Genomic DNA, 13,117 nt, shown 5'->3' with positions numbered 1-13,117 from the left:
AACACTCATGCTGTGAGTGATTGGCATTGTACTCTACCAAATCAATGAAAGTTACCGTTTCCAATGAAAAAAATGAAAGTTGTAACTGTTATTATAAGGCTTTCTTTATCTTGTTTGTCTTTGCATTTGTTTTTTTTGACAGTGTTGCTGCTTGTGGTTATTCTCCCCTTAGTCCATCATTTCCATCTCCCCAAAATGATGGCAGTTCTTTTCTTAAGGTCAATACAGTTATTGATAAAACGCTTTTTTTAGGATTCATTATTTTGAACCATTGGGTTATTTTGTTTCTTAGTACAATTGTAGGTTCCTCTCTAGGTAACTAAGAGCAAGAAAAGAATTTAAATTGTATAACCTTTTGTTTTTTTTTGTCAATTTAGGTGTGTAGATATCCTAATCCTCACTTTGTCGAGGCTCTTTTCTTTTAATTTCGTTTTCTAGGATTAGATATCCATTTCTTCCATGGGTAGCAGGAAGTCACCATTGTTATGATTTACAATACAATTCATGATTAGAATCACAAATGCCTAGGGTATCAACTCTCAATTTGGACCTTGTGTCTGAATCGAGATTTTTGTGTGAACTACACTATTTGATTCTTGAATAATATGATTTATATGATTTATGCAATTTTAAACCAATTTGATCAGAATTACTTCTCTACTTCGTTACCTCTTTATTTCTATTTAGTTGTCAAGGGAGATTTATTTTAAGGCTTTATTAGAAAATGTTTCATTTTAATTTTGTATTGAGTTTATTAACCATCACAAGCTATTGTATGTGGATTATTTGACTTGAAAGTCAAACTTGATTATATCATCTTAGGCTTCTAGTATACAAGTGCTAAACTCAATTGTTTTAGATGCATATATGGTGGATATGGATTGAAAATAAGGTAAAATCACTTTTCTAAATGTATTTTGATTTTTTTGTTTATCTATTTTTTTTTTAAATTTGACAATTTTGTAAAATACAATTCACGATTCAAACAACTTTCTCGACAAGCCATTACAATTTTCAGAATATTGTTGCACCATTTCTATCCCTTTTCTGTGGTAGTTGACAATTTTTTCCGTATCTCTATATATTTAATAGCTCTTCTCTTGTAACCTTTTTTATTTTTAGTAAAGTCTTTTACTTTGCTCTTAAAAATTCTCTATATTTAGTAATGCAATTCTGTTAGTGGTAAAGCAGAATTTACAAGATACGCCATGGCATTTATTGATGTTTTTTAACCATGATGTCTAGGCAAAGTAGCGTCAAGTCAGATGACAATTGTAGTTAATCTTTCTTGTACAAGTCATTGATTTTTCTAATGTAATCATTTAGATGGTTGATGGGGATTCAATGGGTTCTACTTTAAGTTATTTCTTCAGTAATGAGGTGATATTTTCTTAAATGCAGGAGTAGGTTGATTTTGGTACTTATTGGAAGTTTACACGCTTTCTAATATAACTCTTTATGGTCTTGCAGGGAGATTGGATTTTGACTGGTAAAGATGTCTGCGATAACTTGAAATTGATTCACCTGTATATATATGCTGTGAAGTGTGTAAACGTTGGCGCTTCAAAAGATCCTTTTTTGACTCAAGTTTCAGATTTTGCAGTACTTTTTGGCAATGAGCTGGATGCAGAGGTACTCCATCTAATTGCTTTCTTATTGCTTCGGAAACTTGAATTTCTTTACTTCTCTAAAATCATCCTGATTTTTCCTAGGTTTTATCGATGTCGATGGATCTCTTTGTTGCTCGAACTATGATAACAAAGGCATCCCTCGTCTATAGGGGACCTATAGATATTACAGAAACCCAGGTAAGTTGTCTCTTGTTTTAATGAGCAATGTTCAGAGTGGGAACTTTCTTAAATTTTGGTTTTTAAAAATGCAAATTGGCTGTTAATCTAATTATTTACTTTGTTTTCATGCAGCTGGTTTCTCTGAAAAGTTTTCATGTTAGACTCATGAGCATTGTTCTAGATGTGGATGTTCAACCCTCTACCACTCCCTGGGATCCTGCAAAGGCATATTTATTTGTTCCTGTTGTTGACAAGATATGTCATGATCCTATAAAAGAAATTGACTGGGATCTGGTTGAAAATATAATAAGTACAGATGCATGGAGCAATCCCCTTCAGAGGGCTCGTCCGGATGTTTACCTTGGTACAAATGAACGAACGCTAGGTGGAGACCGTAGAGAATATGGATTTGGGAAACTGCGGCATGGTATGGCTTTTGGCCAGAAATCCCATCCCACCTATGGAATTAGAGGAGCTGTTGCACAATTTGATGTTGTCAAAGCTTCTGGATTAGTTCCTAATCGGGATGCTATGGAAAACCTTGATGAGGATGTTACCCAAGGCAAATTGTTCATGGCTGATTCATGCATTGATGCAGAATCTTTAGTGGGGAGGATTGTCACTGCAGCTCACTCAGGGAAGAGGTTCTATGTGGATTCTGTGCGCTATGATATGAATGCTGAAAATTCATTCCCTAGGAAAGAGGGTTATTTAGGTCCACTGGAGTATAGTTCATATGCTGACTACTACAGGCAAAAGTATGTTTCCCTTTTAATCCTAAAGTTCATCCAATATTACATCTTCATCTTTCCATGAAAAGTAAAAAGAAAAAAAATATGCTCTTAGGAGTTTTTCTTTTACTTGCTGAAACTTGTCAACTGATCTTTGCTCACTATTGAATGCAAGGAATGGATAACTAGAATGCACCTGAAGTGTTGCGCTTGGGGAAGAAAAGCTGATTACAATCTATCAAAGAAGCATAAACCCGCTGACTACTGTTGCATGTGAAATATGTGTGCCATAAAATATGTTCCTTATATTTCACCATGAATAGTAGCCTACAAGTCTTTGAATAGATTGGGAATGCTTTTGTTTCTTCTTGTGTGACACAAAGGTGCATTTGGTTATCCGTTTCTTCTATACTATCAGGTATGGAGTAGAGTTGATATATAAGAAGCAACCTCTAATAAGAGGACGTGGCGTCTCATATTGCAAAAATCTTCTCTCCCCTCGATTTGAGCATTCTGAAGGTTTGCTGTTTTGAAACCATCCACTTTATTCTGATATGCAAATTGCTCAATTACTTCACATATTTCTAGCAGTTGAACTTATGTACTTGATATCTTTTGGTTTGTAGCATGTGAAAGTGAATCTGATGAGGCTCTTGATAAAACATACTATGTGTTCTTGCCTCCTGAACTATGTTTTGTACATCCACTTCCGGGTTCACTTGTTAGAGGTGCTCAGAGGTTGCCCTCAATAATGAGGAGAGTTGAAAGTATGCTTTTGGCAGTTCAATTGAAGGATATGATCAATTATCCTGTTCTTGCTTCAAAGGTATCATATATCCCACCTCATCAGCTTTCAAGAGATTTCAGCAACTTCTCTTGTTGGTTCTTTTTTATTTATAATTTGTAGTAATTTGTGTCTTCTCCCTACCCCCCACCCCCCACCTCCCACCCAAAAAAAATGCAGATCTTGGAGGCTTTGACTGCTGCCTCATGTCAGGAGACCTTCTGCTATGAAAGAGCAGAACTTTTAGGAGATGCTTACCTCAAGTGGGTTGTTAGCAGATTCCTTTTTCTTAAATACCCCCAGAAACACGAGGGTCAGCTTACTAGGATGAGGCAGCAAATGGTCAGTAACATGGTACTCTACCAGTATGCTCTAAATAAAGGACTCCAGTCATATATTCAAGCCGATCGTTTTGCTCCATCAAGATGGGCTGCTCCTGGTGTGTTACCTGTATTTGATGAGGACACCAAGGAAGCAGAAGTATCGTTCTTTGAGAAGGATGTTACACCACCTGAGGTTGAACCAGGAAAAAGCTTGTGTGGTGATTCATATGAAGATGATGAAATGGAGGATGGTGAAGTTGAGAGTGATTCAAGTTGCTATAGAGTCCTCTCTAGCAAAACATTGGCTGATGTTGTTGAAGCATTGATAGGAGTATATTATGTTGAAGGTGGGAAGCAAGCTGCAAATCACCTAATGAAATGGATTGGAATTCAGGTGGAGTTTGATCCTAAAGAGATAGAAAGCTCAAACAAGCCACGTGCTATCCCAGAAAGCATACTCAGGAGTGTCAATTTTGAAGCCCTGGAAGGTGCCTTAAATATTAAATTTAAAGATAGAGGTTTGTTGGTTGAATCCATTACTCATGCTTCACGCCCTTCATCGGGAGTTTCCTGTTATCAACGCCTAGAGTTTGTTGGTGATGCTGTTCTGGATCATTTGATTACAAGGCACTTGTTCTTCACATACACTGATCTACCACCAGGCCGCTTGACTGACTTGCGTGCTGCTGCTGTAAACAACGAAAACTTTGCACGTGTTGCAGTTAAGCACAAGCTCCATCTGCACCTTCGGCACGGATCAAGTGCCCTTGAAGCTCAGGTCCATCTTCCCCTTTCTCCCCTTTTTATCTTTTCATGTACTGGCCTTAGCAAATTTCTTTCTGCGGGAAGTTGTTGTGACATTAGTTTTGGTCTTTCTTCTCAGATTCGGGACTTCGTAAATGATGTCCAAGATGAATTGTTAAAGCCAGGGTTCAACTCTTTTGGCTTGGGAGATTGTAAAGCTCCCAAGGTACTTGGTGATATTGTTGAATCCATTGCTGGTGCCATTTTTCTTGATAGTGGAGGGGATACTTCTGTCGTGTGGAGAGTAAGTTTGAGCACAGATCATGCCTTTGGAGTTTTTAGATCTTGAATTATGCTATAAATTGCAGGCCCTGAAAATGTGTTGATTGGCTGATGCCGCTGATCTTTCTATTTTGTTGTTATTCCCAGGTTTTCCAACCGTTGTTGCATCCAATGGTAACTCCAGAAACCCTTCCAATGCATCCTGTCAGAGAACTGCAAGAGCGATGCCAGCAACAGGCTGAAGGGTTGGAATACAAAGCCACTCGAAGTGGCAATCTGGCTACTGTTGAAGTCTACATTGATGGTGTTCAGGTTGGAATTGCTCAGAACCCACAGAAGAAGATGGCACAGAAATTAGCTGCAAGGAATGCGCTCATTGTATTGAAAGACGAGGAAACATCCAAAGCTAAGAAGGGTGAAGAGAATGGAAAGAAAAAGAACGGCACTCAAACATTCACTAGACAGACATTGAATGACATATGCTTGCGGAGGCAGTGGCCGATGCCTCAATATCGGTAAGAGAAGATTACCAACCTTCGAACCCCATTCAAACTGTAGATTGACATTCCTTTAACATGCCTATGTTTTGTTACTTTTAGGTGTGTAAATGAAGGTGGTCCTGCACATGCAAAGAGGTTTACATATTCTGTTCGTGTGAATACTACTGATAGGGGGTGGACAGATGATTGCGTTGGGGAACCCATGCCAAGCGTTAAGAAGGCCAAGGATTCTGCCGCTGTTCTTCTGTTGGAGCTTCTTAATAAATGGTATCCACATTCATGAGTGGATAATATGCTTCTCTAGAGTAAAGCTGCTCATCGAAAGCAACTCAACTCAACCCAAAGCTTCAGCCCTCCCAGACAAAGGATGGCCTGCAACTTAAATATGTCAATAAACATATAGGGCTGCGTACAAAATCAGATACAGGTAGATCCAAATTTGTTTTATTTATATTTGGATTCGAATTGATCTTTTTGTTGGATTAATATCGGATTCAAATTGTATTTATGTTGCAATTTAATATTGAATAACGTCTGATAAAAAATGATATTGAATAACGTTAACAGGGTAAAACTATACACAACAATTGTAACCCAATAAAATGAACTAAAAATGATCTTGATATTATATATCATGAACAAAATGAATTGAAAATAAATTATATGAAACTAGTTCCATATAGTTGAGATAAGGCTTAGATGATGATGATGATTAAATTGAATTGAATCGTCTTGGATCAGATAGAGGTGGTTCCATATTCCATTAAAACATATACCCTTAACCAGATCAAATTCAAATTTGGATGAAACAGATATTGTTCATAGCCTTTTATGCAGAGATTTGATATGAGATATCGTTCAATCAAACCTTACCATTAGCTGGTGTTTGGCATCGATGCCGTTGCCTCAGCCATTTTCTGAGAAAATGGTGTTGTAAGGATGAGGTCTATTGCACCATTTTCTGAGAAAATGGCTCTTTTTTTCTGTTTAACATGGGTGCTGCCACATAGGCAAAATAGACGCTGAAACAGGTAATATTTGTTCAGACAGCACTCCAACGGTGATGGTGTAGATCTCCAGCAGTGGTAGACCTCACTGCAGACCAGTGGTGTAGAGGTTGCAGACGGTGATGGTGTATATCTCGTTGCAGACAGTGATGGTGTAGATCTTGTTGTAGATCTCGGTGGTGTAGGTCTTCCACGATGTTGTAGGTCTCATTGCAGACCGGTGATGGTGCAGATCCCCAGCAATGGTGATCTCATTGGCGCTACATCAGCAGCCACGTCATGTAGTCATGGCAGCAATGGATGAGAAAATGAGAAAACGTTCAATTTGATGATTCCTCAAACGACACATCGATTTTCAAGGCATGGTCGTTTTCTCTCCGTTTTCTGAAAAACCGGAACCAAACAGCTACCTGTTTTTCACAGTAATGTTTTTTTCTGACGGGCTGATGTAGCCCATTTTTTAGGGCAACGACATCGATGACAAACACCACCTTAGTTCATTCTTTCAGTGATAGTCGATGATGTCATCTAGGTGTTCCACGTTTGCTTGCTCTTGTATCGTAGATTCATAGTTGGGAATTCTGGCACCAAAAGATGACCATGCGACCAATACAAAATGAGAATGGGTGAACACTAGGCCCAAGATTAATACTCTGAATTACTGATTAATTAGTATGGCGATCAGATGGCAAACTCAAAAACTGAGAAATATGTTAATTATAAAGCAAATAATAAAAACAAATAATAAAGGTAAAGATGACACCAGATTTACGTGGTTCAGTCAAAGAGACCTACATTCACGAGAGAGGAAGGAGAACTAGAGGAAGGAGAACTTGTTTTATTCATGTCCTTGATGAAAGTACTACAAATTGGCTACCTTAATAGTGTCGAGATGCTTTTAACAAAGTCTTGACGCACTCCATGACATAGGCTATTGAAAGATTGCTGAATCGGACACCTTCAAGTTGTAGACTTCTTTGTTGTTGCAGTTTCAGAAACCAGACACCTTGAGAGTTTGTTGAATCGATTGGATGAGAGAAAATCTCTTTCGTTGCAGTTTCACGAACTGGACATTCAATGAAGCACGCTGATGTAACATTTTCTGGTCATGTACCAATTTTTTGTGATGTATCAATTTTTTTTTGGCTAAGTGTCTCGCCATTTGACCTGCTCCCAGGAGAGGATGGTGGAGTTCCCTGGTGGTGAGCTACCTGGTGACGAGCTCCCTGGCGGTGGGCTACCTGGTGATGAACTCCCTGGTGGTGAGCTACTTGGTGACGAGCTCCCTGGTGGTGAGCTATCTGGTGACGAGTTCCTTGGTGGTGAGCTACTTGGTGACGAGCTCCCTAGCGGTGAACTACCTGGTGACGAGCTCCCTGGCGGTGAGCTACCTGGTGACGAGCTCCCTAGTGGTGAGCTACCTGGTGATGAGCTCCCTGGTGGTGAGCTACCTGGGTGGACTCATCATTTGACCTGCTCCTAGGCGGCCTGTAACTCAGGGGATGGTGGAGCTCCCTGGTGTAGCGCAACCCGACTGCCCTCTGCATGAGGTGATATCCTCTCCTTTGTAGGCGGTGGGAGCTAATGGACCTGCGAGAACTAAATCAGAGGACCCGGGGGCATTTTCCTAGCAGGGACTCTCCGATGCCTAAGTTAGCATTCTGATTGTAGGGAGCTTGGAGAGAAATGAGAGAGCTAGAGAGCAGGGATTACCTCCATTTTTTCATTCTCTCCCCCTTGTCTTTGGGGGTCAGAGTCCTTATATAGTGGTGTCCTGTCAAATAAGGCGTAACAGCCTCTATCAAGTCAGGCGTAACCGCCTCTGTCTCTCTGCCGCAGCCATTACTGCCAGAGCTGAGGTGGCGGGTGCAGGCGGCTACTGCAGAGTACGGCTCTGCCAGTCAAGGGACAGCTCTCAGGGCTGGCAGGCACGACGTCGCTTAGCGAGAGACGTGGGCGTAGGTCTCCAGATCTGTCAGGTACGGTTGTCAGGAAGGAGATCTTCCTGCGATACGCCGAGCTGCCCCTCAGTGGCGAGCTACCTATGCCGAGCTACCTGTAAGTGTCGAGCTGCCCCTAAGTGGCGAGCTCTTCGTAAGACGCTAGGCTGCCTGCGGAGTGGCCAACTGCCTGTGGCGAGCTGCCTACGCCGAGCTGCCCCTAGCTATACCGAGCTCCCCGAGTTATGCCGAGCTGCTTGTGGCGAGCTTTGCTGAGCTGCCTGTGGCGAGCCATGCCGAGCTGTCTGTAAGTGGCAAGCTCTGCCGAGCTGCCCGAGCTTCCCGTGTTGCCCAGTTGTCAAGAGGCTACACTTGGTTCGAATTTAATTTGACACCGCTTTATTTTATAAAATGCCAAAAAATAATTAAGTACTTTTCAACTTTTATATGTAATGAATTAATGTAGATATAACATATTGAATTTATTATATATAAATTTATATAGAACATAATATATATAGAATATATTTTATATAATTTTACATATAATTATATAAAATTTATATATTAAAATCAATAAATATTATAATATACACGGATTCAGATTTTAATCGGATCATATGGGGTCAAATCCAAATCCGATCCAATTATTAATAACATCCATATCCAATTCGATTACATAAATACATCATCTGAATTCGAGATAATTGGATTGGATGTCGGATAATGCCTTTGATTTTCAAAGATCACTGATGGGCCTAAGTATGTTTAAATAGTGGGGCCAACTGTGAGCATAAAAAAACGACTCACTTGGGCTAAAATGGAGTTGCCACCCATCAATTAAAAAAATGGAAGTGATGGGACCTTTAAGTATGTTTAAGTAGTGGGGCCAACTGTAAGCATTGGAAAACGGCTCACTTGGGATAAAATGGAGTTGCCACCTATCAATTAAAGCAATGAAAGTGATGGAACCTCTAAGAATATCATAAAAAATGGGGAAATTGCCGATTAGTACCCTATACTTTGGGCCTAGTGCCACTTTGGTACCCGAACTTTCAAAATGTGTCAATCTAGTACTTGTCATTAACCAATCCGTTAACCAGCCATTAAGTGACATCTGAAAATACACAAATGCCCTTTGAGTATCATCTAATTTTCTTTATCAACCATCCATATGTTGATAAAAATGAACTTCAAGAAAGTTGGAGTTACGTCATAGTGGGTATTCTAGTGACCCCAACTTTCTTTAACAGAAGAGGCAAAGATTTGGGACTGTTCATTTTTATCAACATATGGATGGTTGATAAAGAAAATTAGATGACACTGAAAGGGCATTTGTGTCTTTTCAAATGTCACTTAATGGCTGATTAACGAGATGGTTAATAGCAGGTACTAGATTGGCACGTTTTGAAAGTTTGGGTACTAAATTGTCGGATTTTAAAGTTCGGGGGACCAAAGTGGCACTAGAGTACAGAATACTAATATAGAAAAACAGGGTACAAGGTACAATGTACCCTGTAAAATAACAATAACAACAACAACAACAACAACAACAATAATAATAATAATAATAATAATAATAATAATAATAATAATAATAATAATAATAATAATAATAATAATAATAATATAATAATAATAATAATAATAATAATAATAATAATAATAATAATAATAATAATAATAATAATATTATTATTATTATTATTATTATTAGTAGTAGTACATGATACTAATATAGAAAAACAGGGTACAGTCAACAACAACAACAAATAATAATAATAATAATAATAATAATAATAATAACACTTGAAGGGTATTTATGTCTTTTCAAATGACACTTAATGGTTGGTTAAAGTAGGTACTAGATTGGCACATTTTGAAAGTTTGGGTACTAAATTGTCGCATTTTAAAGTTCGGGGACCAAAGTGGCACTAGAGTGCAGGGTACTAATATAGAAAAACAAGATACACGGTACACTGTACTCTATACAACAACAACAACAACAACAACAACAACAACAATAATAATAATAATAATAATAATAATAATAATAATAATAATAATAATAATAATAATAATAACAAGAACAAGAACAAGAACAAGAACAAGAAACATAAGCTAACACAAAAAGAAAAACCTCCCTAATTATATGTTTATTTATTTTATTTTATTTTGTTTTATGTATTTTATTTTCTTCTATTATTATTTTTAATTTAGTTTTATCATATGTTTATGTTGTTTCCTTATGGAACTCCACTTCATTTTTATTTCTCTTATTTTTTTTATCTTTTATTATCTTTTCACTTTTTATTTGCTAACTGTTTTATTTATATATTTTTTACTTCAACTTTTTTCTTTTTTTGCCGTTTATTCTCCCTCCATAACTTGCTCACCATATCCATTTTTCATCTTTATTTTCTTATCTTTATTTATATATGTTTTTGTTTTCATCTATAATTGGATGAATTTCTCAACAGGAGGATTTCACCTAGGTTGTTCTCTCTAAATCCTATCACAGCAAAAGTCTAACGTGTTTGGAGTCTTTCTTAACAATCCTAAAGGGATAAAGGATGTCAATTCTCGATTCCAATAAACCCCTTTGATGGAATTGAAGCATTAACAGAATGTTAAGCTTAAGCAAACCACATAGATCGAAACTAAATGCAACATATACAAGGACTGACACTAAGGAAATGACTGAACAAAGAAGACAACGAAAGAAGATGTTCAACTTCGACAATTACTTGATCAAATACAGTTTAAACCTCAGATAACAGAGCTATGACAATTCTATTCTAAGAAATGAAACACATTATTAACAACACTGTAGAGGACAAAACAATAACTAGGAAATAGAAATAAACACTGGTTTCCTCTCAGCCTTGAAGGATCATCCCTAATGGGCTGATTTCAGTAAGTTCACAGAAATTGGCTTAGCCACAACTTCATTACCAACTCTGATGGCCGTCCGTTTCCATTCGGCATCAAGGTTGAGAGAAACTAAAGCAACAAGAAAAACTAACAAGCTATGGCGGGTAGGTACTAAGAATCTACAGGAGCTGGTTCGGTAGAACCGATTACTAGCTCCGTCAGTTCATTCTCCCCCAAATCCCCATAATCTTACAATGGCACTAGAATGATAAGAGAGGAAAAACGAATCAGAGAGGAGAGCTTACTTGCTTGAATGTTGGCCTGGACACGGTCACTGAAGCAGCGAAAACTTGTCGTACGTCCTTGATTTCTCCCTCTTCGAATTTTTGCAATGGTCGGTGTTCGTCGATAGGAGCTTGATGGAATTACTCAGAAACAATCGCCTATGGTGGAGGCTTCACTTGATACAGAAAGGGAGCGAATCTGAGTGGCGTCCACTATAGTCAGTTAGATCGGTTATGATTGGAAGTGAGGAATGCGGCAACGGTGGCGAACATTACAGCGGCAAACAAAGAGATTCGATCGATGAAATAACGAGGGAAAATGACGAGAGAATAAAAAATGGGAGAAGATGAGGGAGAAGAGAGATCAAGAAAGAGAGGGAAAGAGAGATTGAGTGGGAAGAGTGATAAGAGGAGGTTGCTGCTGTTGGAAAACGGGATCACTTAATTTTGGAGGAGAAGCTCTGAGGCGCGTCTGAAGACACTGTCTTTAAAACGTTATTTGCCCCCATTCAGTTTCATTGAGTTTTGTTGTTGGGTTACAGGCAAATCCGTTCTCAGGATACAACAGAGCCTTGGGCGAGAATCTGCAACCAACAAAGTTGAAGAATCTCCGGAGAAACTTTCTGTGAGATTGTAGCAGACTGGATTGAGAGAGAGAGACAAAGTGGATTTCGAAAATGTGTGTTTTTGGAGTCTGATTCATGCTCCTTAAATAATTTATGAAGAGGTATGAAGAAAAGGTAGGTGCTGGTTTAGAGAAGGCACCTTGAACAGTCACAATTTCAAACATTGTGATTGTTTAAGAAGTAGTTAACAGTTAATGACTGTTAACTTTGAATTGTGCCTCTTGATCACACCCGATTGAATCGTGACCGTTGATCTCATCAAGGTGATCAGCGGTCAGCATCGCACCAAAACCAAAGCCACCCTTCGCGAGCCACGCGGGTGCGCGCGAATTGCGCCACACACACGCGTGGACGCGCAATGCGCGATATCAAACCCCCATACTCTTCTCTACTATTTCTAAGGAGTGTAAATCAACTCCTATTAAAATGCTGAAAACAAAGCTTATAATTTTTCAATGTGGGACAAGTTCAAAACTGGGTTTTGTAAGAGAAAAGCTAATTTTTCAATTAAGTGTGCAGGTGCAATTTCTCATGTAATTGACCAATCAAATCCATTGGATTTAATCTCTTATGAGATTAAAATCCAACAACTACTATTACCAGCATTGAAAGTTTCGTTCGCCACTGGTTCACTGCCTCAGTTCGGCATTGAGAGAAAGGAGGTGAGGCAATGAACAGTGTTTATTTAGGTAGACTTCGAAGGGGAGAAGATAAGAAGAAGAGAGAGAGAGAGAGAGAGAAAGAGAGAGAGAGAGAGAGCCCAAAGGGAAAGGAACTACCATTGCCGCTGGTTGGGTTCCGTCGCAGGGAAGACGAAGGTGAATAGTCGATTCTCGGTGGATTAGAGTGGATTGGCCGCTGTCACCCCTATTCGAATGAAAGAGGAGGTTAACGGTGTCTTCCCGAGTGGTTTTGCCGATTAGTATCGATCACGGCAAACGAGAAAGAACAGGTTAAAGGGAAAGTTCCTGGTCAGCACCCTGTAATTTGACTCGAGTGACAATTTGGTCCCAAAACTTTAAAATGCGACAATTCAATATCTGAACTTTCAAAATCTGACAATCGAGTATTCGAACTTTCAAAGTGTGATAATCTAGTACCCGTCATTAGCCAGTTCGTTAATCAGCCATTAAATGACACTTGAAAAGTCAAAAATGCCCTAAGGATGTCATATAATTCTCTTTATCAATCATCCAAACCATGGTTTTTAAAAATGAACGTGTCAGGGGTTT

General features: G+C 38.7%; 1 protein-coding gene across 1 annotated transcript in view; it reads left to right on the top strand.

Moving 5' to 3' along the window:
- DCL1 (dicer-like 1) overlaps positions 1-5,709 on the top strand; it is a 30,532-nt gene extending 24,823 nt beyond the window's left edge. Inside the window, exons 13-21 of the mRNA XM_010242755.3 lie at positions 1,471-1,632; positions 1,713-1,808; positions 1,923-2,548; positions 2,940-3,040; positions 3,148-3,347; positions 3,486-4,406; positions 4,512-4,676; positions 4,802-5,169; positions 5,254-5,709. Coding sequence (XP_010241057.1) covers positions 1,471-1,632; positions 1,713-1,808; positions 1,923-2,548; positions 2,940-3,040; positions 3,148-3,347; positions 3,486-4,406; positions 4,512-4,676; positions 4,802-5,169; positions 5,254-5,437 — 2,823 coding nt within the window. The 3' untranslated portion in view covers positions 5,438-5,709. The remainder of the gene's footprint in view (positions 1-1,470; positions 1,633-1,712; positions 1,809-1,922; positions 2,549-2,939; positions 3,041-3,147; positions 3,348-3,485; positions 4,407-4,511; positions 4,677-4,801; positions 5,170-5,253) is intronic.
- The last annotated feature ends 7,408 nt before the right edge of the window (positions 5,710-13,117 follow it).

The sequence above is a fragment of the Nelumbo nucifera genome, chromosome 1 (assembly GCF_055504915.1).
Source record: "Nelumbo nucifera cultivar China Antique chromosome 1, China Antique-T2T, whole genome shotgun sequence".
Taxonomy (NCBI): domain Eukaryota; kingdom Viridiplantae; phylum Streptophyta; class Magnoliopsida; order Proteales; family Nelumbonaceae; genus Nelumbo; species Nelumbo nucifera.
This window is presented reverse-complemented; position numbering and strand designations above follow the sequence as displayed.